General features: G+C 50.1%; 1 protein-coding gene across 3 annotated transcripts in view; it reads right to left on the bottom strand.

Moving 5' to 3' along the window:
* Positions 1 to 5,157: 5,157 nt before the first annotated feature.
* PC (pyruvate carboxylase) overlaps positions 5,158 to 8,795 on the bottom strand; it is a 52,251-nt gene continuing 48,613 nt past the window's right edge. For all 3 annotated transcript variants that reach the window (XM_078864492.1, XM_078864493.1, XM_078864491.1), the window contains exon 22: positions 5,158 to 8,726. In XM_078864492.1, the coding sequence (XP_078720618.1) occupies positions 8,478 to 8,726 (249 nt within the window). In that variant the 3' untranslated portion in view covers positions 5,158 to 8,477. The remainder of the gene's footprint in view (positions 8,727 to 8,795) is intronic.

Here is an 8,795-nt window from a genome sequence, read left to right as displayed (position 1 = left end):
CGTCGTGAGAATAATTTTATTATGTTTTATTTTTATTATTTTATTACTTCCCTTCTACGTGACTTTACCGAAAGAACCAAGAAGATGAATCCCTGCAGTCACGAAAGCTTTAAATCAAAAATTTTACAAGGTAGCAACTTTCATGAATGACTTATTCGTCCAGGAGTGCTGCAACTGAATCTTTAGGACTCTTTTTCAGGAGTATTTTTGTCCGTTTATTTTTTATGATGTGTTCAGCCAATTCGTGAATGTTTATACACGTGGGAGGAAGTCGTAGTGCGCACCTGAAGCCTAATGACCCTGCACCTGGAGCCGTCTGAAGCGTGCGTTGCCGCCTCTGTCTGGGGCTGTCTGAGTTGGATCCGCGCTGAGTGACGCTTCCATGCCGGGATGCGAGGAGGTGTGGAGCTCGGCACGAGGCTTTGATGTTGATTCGGGAAGACTTGATGTAACCTCTTGGAAGTCTTGAAGCCCCATTGATGCGCTCGGTGTGTCCAGGGGTAGCTCATTAAGACTCAGGGTTCCTGCAACTCGTTAGACTCGGTGCACAGCAAGTGCAGGAGATACTGGGCATGTGTTTACGTATAGATAACAGCCCATATATTTACATTCAACTCAGTACTGTTAAACACACAGAAATACGGCTTTCTTAATACGTACATAATCATAAAACGCACATACCACGAAACGTACGTACATGTGCAGAGCGTCCATGTCAATCCACTGCTGGATGAGGACCTTCCACCTGCGTGTCGGTCAAGGGGCGTTGATTTAACCATAATTCACCAAAGCTGATCAGTGCTGGTTGGTGAACACGCAGGGAGACAGATGAAGATGCACTACTCTGTACTGCCCATCACAGCCACGCAGACTATAACACCTGGTGGTCGACCATTCAAGCACTCTCCAGGCTCAAACAAGCTTAGCTTTTAATATTCGATGACATCTGGTGATTTAGTCACAGGTGTTACTTTACCTGTGTAGATAAATTCATGTTGACTGCTGATCTCACATCGCGGTCCCTGTCCATATTCGAAGTCTGCCAGGATCTGTCAGTGCCGATGTCCCAGGGGGACGCATCCATCCGCGCGGGGCCTGTAGCGAGTGAATCCCCTGAGTTAGAAGCAGGTGAGAGCGGTGAAGAGACCCGGGGGGAGATTCCTCATGTTGCCACAGCCAGGGGCTGTTGCCACAGCCAGGGGCTGTTGCCACAGCCAGGGGCTGTTGCCACAGCCAGGGGCTGTTGCCACAGCCAGGGGCTGTTGCCACAGCCAGGCCACACCGGGGGCTCTCAAGGCGGGCGGGCGTGGGCGACGAGGAGCAGCGAACTCCCGTCGAGGGGAGCTTCACTGCGGCTTGGAGAGCAACCTTGGGGTTGCTGGAGCGGAGAGCACGGCGAGGGGAGTGGAGTGAGGTGAGAGGGGAGAGGTGGGGGAGGGGAGTGAGGTGTAAGGGGAGAGGTAGGGGAGGGAAGTGAGGTGAGAGATATGAGAGATAAGGGGCCGTCCATAAATGACGTCACGCGATTTTGGACGATTTTTGACCCCACCCCCCTCGTCACACGACGTCACAAAGTCAGACCCCCCCCCCTCAAATATGACGTCACAAAGCTCTGCCCTCCCCCAAACCATATTTCTATTTTGAAAATAAAACATGCTTCAAATCGCTTTAAACTATTGTCATTGTAGTGCGTATTTAATGATGTATTAAAAAGTATATTTAATTAAGTAGAACGTGTTGTCTATATTTATTTAAAGTTGCGCATTTTGATGTGACGTCACGTTTCTCAAACCCCCCCTCGTCACACAAATCGTCACAAATGTCTGACCCCCCCCCCCCACCCTAGGTGGGTGACGTCATTTAAGAACGGCCCCCAACGGTAAGGAGAGTGGAGTGAGGTGAGAGAGGAGAGGTAGGAGAGCCAGTGGTCCCTTCATGTTCACTTCCTGTGATTTCCAAAATGAGATGCGACATCGAGGGTGACGTGTTGCATGTTTTGTTTTGCTGGTAAATGGTGCTTTTAGTCGTATTTTGCTGTAGAAAGATCCCGTTACAAGTAGCCCTTAATGGTTTTTGTAACATTTGCCCATCTGGATATATTTGGTTTAGTGATTTTGGTGATGATTCACTCTGTTGGAACCCTTTACTGGTTGCTGTTTATAAAGCTGCAGGCCTTTTGTCAATCTACTGCTGGATGAGGGCTTTCTCGTTTGGTTATATTTCACGGTATATATATATTTATGGTAGATAAGTCGTTTGTTTAGTTGCATTTTGTTGTAAAAAATGTGTTTTGTCGTGAAAGCGGCAATTTTCTGACAAATGTCAACAATTACCGCACCCCCTACTGGATGTTACTGTGTTTTGCGTTGTTACGTTGTTTGAGATTGCCAGACTTTCCGCAATTTTGTGAAAATGCATGACTTAAAGCTGCAATACGTCGAGTATCCGGTATAAATGCATTTATTTGCATTAAAGTGACACTTTTAATGGTAATATCCATAGAACAGCGCCCCCTAGTTGTGAATAGCGCCCCTAGTGGTGGGACAGCGCCCTCTAGTGGCCACAGCTGTTTTAACTCACGTAAAAATAAACAATACTGTACTTCTAAGTAGTCTATTCCTTCCTCTGTCCTCTCTCCGCTCCAGGTCACCTCCACAGCTGGTCCAGATCCCCACGCCCGTGCACTGCTCCATTATCTCAGCTGCACCTGCACTCACACACACGCATGTTAGTACGTTCACATAATAAACACACACGTCAATACGTTCACATATTGGACAGTTAACTTTCCACGTCGTGTCTATTCGCCACCCACCTTTACCAAGGTTTGGACCTCGTATCTCCGGACTATCCAGGCGCCAGGGTTGTCTCGCATCGCCTTGCGCCACCGAGTCTTCACACAGGTACAGGGGGCTCCGCGTGGTGTAGTCATTGCACTGCGCGCGCACGTGGTTGTGTACATACAGGCCGTGCCGTCATCACGTGATTTGTAAATTAGCAAAATTCTCACGTGGGATTTCAACCCGGGTCCTTGACTTTAGACTCAGTCACGATATCCACTCCACCACGCAGACTCACGGATGCTGTGTATGTTCCGGTTATTACATCGACCTTTTCAAATTAGTTGCATATTTTTCTTAAATATAAAAAAAGGCTTTTACTTTGCGTTTGTGATAGAATTTATATTTTAAAAAATCAAATTAAAGGTTTCATTTAAATCTGTGACTCCGTGACTTGCTATCCCACGTGATCCCCACTCAACCACCAAACATTGATCACGTCACAGAGCTGCACGTGCTTTAGTCTGCACTGTGCGTGTGTGGACGACAGCAAACTTGACGATGTCATCGCGTAATTTATTAATTATAATTATCAACAATACAAGCCATTATTTGAACCAGGGTCACCAGCCCACGTGGGCTGGGTGGGTGTTATGATTGTCCTGGTGATGCGATTATTGTCGTTTTTATTTTGTAAAACATTAAACCATACACAGTTCCCTCGAGAGCGTGTGATATACGTGCGTTATATTGGTAGGAACCTCCTGGTTACACCAGCCCCCAGGGGATTATTGTGTCCGTCCATCGTGCAGGGAGGGGTTGGGTGGGGAGGGTGGGGCTGGGCTGGGTGGGGAGGGTGGGGAGGGGCTCGGTGGGGAGGGTGGGGAGGGGCTGGGTGGGGCTGGGTGGGGAGGGGCTGGTCACCCCGTGGTGCCCTTATAAAACTCAACGTTTAACCTACTCACGCCGGCTTGTGCCCACCCTCACAGTCGGGCATATTTGCAGAATACACCACGCCGCCGTTGACCCTGGCCATTGACCGAGCAACCCAACGTTCCTACCAGCTCCCTCCGCGGGACAATGTGTTTGAACTCTTGAGAGCTGCCCACGCTCCCCGCTTCGCCACCAAACGGTTCCTGCATGCAGCCAGTGGCGCCTATTGCATTGTAACCGTCTACAGACTCAGCAGTGACTGCCACCGTCTTAAGTGTTCACCCCTGATGGTTGTATCTTGGGCCGAAGCTGCCTCCAGGCGGGGCAGCGGAAGGGGCGAGTCGAGGGTACAAGTGGTGCTAAATTTGTTTACATTTAAACTAATCTATGTTATTTATCAGGCAGAGCCCACGGAGCTAATAACCCTTTCTCAGAGGCGAACTGGCAACACGTGATAGCTCATCAAGTGGCTTATAACATATGTGGATGATGTGGTAATCATTAATAGCAGCAGCCAAATCAATTTAAAGGGATGTTTTTGAACGTAGAAGGTAAAACCGTAGGATTGTATCCCTGTAGTAAGGTTAATTCCTTTTTCTGGCGAATTGCCCGATGATGCTGGATGCAATTACCAGCGAAACGTCGTACTCAAAAATTGTAAATGTCGTGGTTTCACGCTTCAACACACCAGTGGGCTAAAGCAGTGAACTATTTGTCTTTTGTCAACGTGACACTTTTTTACTGATTGGCCGTGTCGGGTGGGAGGGTTACGACACATTTATAAATAACGCGATCTAAACCCAAAAACGTTGATTACGTATTTGCCCTGTGGGTGTAGGATTTGTAGATTCGGGGTGAAATTGACCTTAATATATAAGGATGGCAACTTCTCTCCTGCCCGGCTGTACCTGGCCTGGCTTCTCAGGTGAGTCTCCTGGACGACGTCAGCGTGCCGCCTGTTTACAAAGACAGGGTCAGGGCGCGGACTTCCGCTGACGCCTTTTTCTCTTATCGAGGATTATCTCTTCGTTTTAGTAATCACGAGAACCCCCCCCCCCCCAGAGGGACCGTGTGTTTTTTCTATTTAATTCCGTCGAGCCGATTCCGACTGTCGAGACCTAACGCCCTCTTTGTTTGACTGGCGCCTGTGCATCGCCTAGGCTAGTGTGCCCCTCCCCCACCCGTGACCGCGTGCTCAATGGCGGACAGAGCCCCAGCGAACAACTCCCAAGGCGTCGTCCCCCGCCGGCTTTGCCGGTCAAGGTAGAAAGCGAGAGGCTTCAGACCGTTCTGAAGAAGACCCAACAGTTATCTCGACATACGGAAGAGTTATTTTTAGAGAGAGATTGGTGTGCCGAGTTGAAAGTTTAAATGTAGGAGGGGGGGGAGGTCACTGCTCACACGGCCATGAAGTCATCGGTAAATATTTAAAAAAATAAAAACATCGAGTGATACATAACAAGTCTTGTATTTATTCGTATTATATCATCCATCACGAGAGTACACCTATCATTTATTTAAACAATCATTCAAATATACTCTCTAAGTAATTATTTGTTCTCCGTCTGAACACAAGTAACGGAGGGGGGTTGGGGGGAGGGATCGACGCTCAACGCGTGTATTCGTGGGATACAACATTCCTGTAGGATCATTTCAGCGTTGCCCGGTTCGTCTGTGGAATGAGACACACCTGGGGCGTGTTGCTCCCATCACGTTGGGCACGGGAGGCCACAAAGTGGTGGGGGGGGCGACATTCAGCACAGCAAAATCACGGTGAACATGTCGACCGCACACACGCACAGCGTGCCATTTACAAGGCGTTCGTCTTCGTTCAAGTAATCATACCATGTGTTAGTGTCGGACTTACGAACACGTTTAAATAACCCCTTCACGATTCACACGCATTATTATTATTGCTCCACGATTGACGATTTTGCACGTGAGGGTTCTTGTGCTGCGAGCGGCGTAATTCATTTCAATCATTCGTTACGCAATTACGTAAAAGCATTTTGTAAACTCAAAAGTAAACATGATTGACTAGGCCTGAAGTAATTCTACACGCGCGAATGATTCGTTAAAAAAAGCTTCGCCTGCGCCCGTCGTGCAATTATCGCGTCACAATTGGTCATCGTCGACGTGGCCTGCGATCCCGATCGGGGGAACAGAAACCGCGGGGGTTCGCGGACTCTCGTGGCACCCCCCCCCCCCAACAGCCTACGAAGTTAGCCCACACGGTGGGGGTGTGGAATCGTCTCCAGAACGAGCAGCAAACCCTCGCAACGGCACCAGCGACTGGCTTCAGCCGACCGTCGAGCAATGATCACACGTGACACCCGTTGTCACGTGTGATCATGAGACCGTCGAGCGATGATCACGTGACGATGGGTGCCACGTGTTACCATCGCTAGACGCTCGAGCGATGATAGCACGTGGCACCCGTTGCCACGTTGCCCGTTTCGGCTGTAATCAATTTTCGTAACGGATCAACGCGCCCCTGATTATTACGTTGTGGTTGCAATTTCTAAAATTACAAGTTCGATCGCCCTCATAAGCATTTTTCGATCGGCAAGTTTTCGGATTAATGAGTGGTGTTTATAATTCATAAAGAAACAAATTTACAATTTACTGTTATGCTCGTAGAGACATTTTGAAATACCCATCTGTCACGCTCCTACTTATTAGTGCCCCCGCAGATTAATGCTATATACACAATTGCTGTAATTATGGCCTAATTTTAGTTTGCAGCCCGCTAATGTCAGAATCTTGCCGCTACACGCGCCGTGTTCCAAAAAACCTCATCGCAGAGCTCCTCATCAGCCGCGAGACAAGGACCACGGCAGAATTCCTAATGACCGACGGTCGATCAAAATGCATTTTTCTTCCCCCCCCCCCCCGACTCTCCACGCACCCAGCACAGATCCCCCCTCATCCGCGTTGGCTGCGTCGTTGTGCACAGTTCCCGCTGCAGCGAGCAGCCATCCCGCTGGCACGGCGTGGGCCGTGTTGATACCCGAGAGGCACGCGCAACAAGAAGGGTCAACTAACAAAAAAAGAGAGCTCCCGTCGGTTGATAAAAAAAAATTGTTTCGAAAATTAGGCGTTCATTTCTAAGATAGTGGCCCGGAATTCTTACTTGAGTATTCTCACTGCTGAAAATATAGCACGGTATTAACTTATTTCACACTTTGTTATTTTCACTACCGTTTTCTTGCGAGCAAAGGGTTGAAATAGCTCACAGCTCACACCGCCCCATCCCCTCTCAGTCAGTGAACAGATTATGGGACTAATACACATCCTGATTTAAATTTTTGATTTGAAATGTAATTATAAACTTTTAATCCTCATTACAAATTGAGCATATATTTACCCGTGGCTCTGGCGTGACAAGCTGTCGTGGCGGAGAGAATCTGTGCTTTCTGCATGAACGCCGAGTTATCCTCATCTAATTCTGGAGACGGCGTGCGCTCGACAAGTCTCACAGACGGTCGGTTCAGCGCTTCAGGCAAACTCTGCAATGCTCCCGTCGCCACTTGTCCACTATTCGTCAATGCTATGGGTTAAACTGCCGTTCGATTGGTCCAAATGTGCCATGTGACCTCGTGGAATTATATTTTTGAACCAGAAAACATGGCGCCGACAATGCTTTACTTACTCAACGTTGCAAGAGCCGCTTGTCACTAAAGCTACCCGCTGCAGAATCCTGACGACCGACCTTTTCAACCCAACATTAACCGCGACACCAACCTCGACATTGCCACGGCTGGCTAACGTGTTTCACCTTCGACGCCGACGTGTACCCCGGCCTAGACAACAAGGCCAAACACGTTTCAAGGTTAAACAATTAAGCGAACGCTGGCCCTTAAAAGTGGCCTCCGGTTTCACATCCAGAAACTTGTTGGCTTTGTACGGGCACAAGAAGGTGCGGTTCAGAGACGCAAGCTGCGCTGCAAGTGGATCAGGCTCGGGAAAGGGGTTGGGGGGGGGGATTTGGGGGTTTGTATTCATCCCATCGCGCTGGTATCGGTTAGCTAAGGCCGTTACCCAACAAACAAAACATCTCCAATTAAATAACAGTGCCAAACGCCCACGATTACCGGCAAATTCTAGGCGTGGCGGTCGACGCGCAATGTGTGCAGCTGCCTGGTGACGAACTCGCGGTTTATTTTCACGAACTCTGCCGAGAAGCACGGACCGTGTTGACGACGGCGGCGGCGAGGCACTGTCAAGTTTCATTTAGCAATCCTAATTGCGATCAATGTGAGAAAAATACTTTCATTGCACTTGGTCAACCCCAAGCCTGGAGTGGACAGGACCTCGGGATGTCTGCGGGCGACATCCCGAGACAAACGCGAGAGCGCGCGCGTGCCGCTATCTGCCCTGTTCACTCGCGAGCCCCGGAAAGCAGAGGGCGGAGGTAATAATTTCAGTGTCAATTGCTGCAATGGTCAGATTCCGCGGCGATACCCAAGAACGGGCACACGCCTTGCTCCCGGGCGAATGGTGCGTGGACGCTAGCGCAGGCTTTTCCCGCAGGCGCGTCCAAACGCGTTTCATTCGACGCGGGAGTCAGAACCGTGAAACTATCGCACGGGTGAGGGGACAAGCGCCGCGTCCCACGCAGGTGCGGATTTCACGCACGCACACAGCGCGAGGGAGGGAGAGATGGGGGGGGGGGGAGGGTTAGGAAGGGGCGAGGGATTGGGCTGAAGAGGTGAGGCCCGAAGAAACGGAACGCGACGAGGGGCCGGCGCGGCATGACGCCCGTCACTCGATCTCCAGGATGAGGTCGTCGCCCTCCAGGTGCATGCTGGGTTGCACGTGCAGCTTGGTGATCTTTCCCGTCATGGGCGCGTTCACCACCGTCTCCATCTTCATGGCACTCAGCACGCACAGGGGCTGGCCCTTCTCCACCTGCTGCCCTTCCTTCACCTTGATTTCGATCACGTTGCCCGGCATGGGGGCCCCCACCTGCCCCTTCACGCTCTTCAGCGCCTTGGGGTGCACGTGCATGTTCTGTGAACGAGAGCAGAAGCCACGCTTACGCACAGACCAAAGACCACTTTCCGCCTTTTGTTTCACGAG

This window comes from Lampetra fluviatilis, chromosome 18 (genome assembly GCF_964198595.1).
Source record: "Lampetra fluviatilis chromosome 18, kcLamFluv1.1, whole genome shotgun sequence".
Lineage (NCBI taxonomy): Eukaryota > Metazoa > Chordata > Hyperoartia > Petromyzontiformes > Petromyzontidae > Lampetra > Lampetra fluviatilis.
This window is presented reverse-complemented; position numbering and strand designations above follow the sequence as displayed.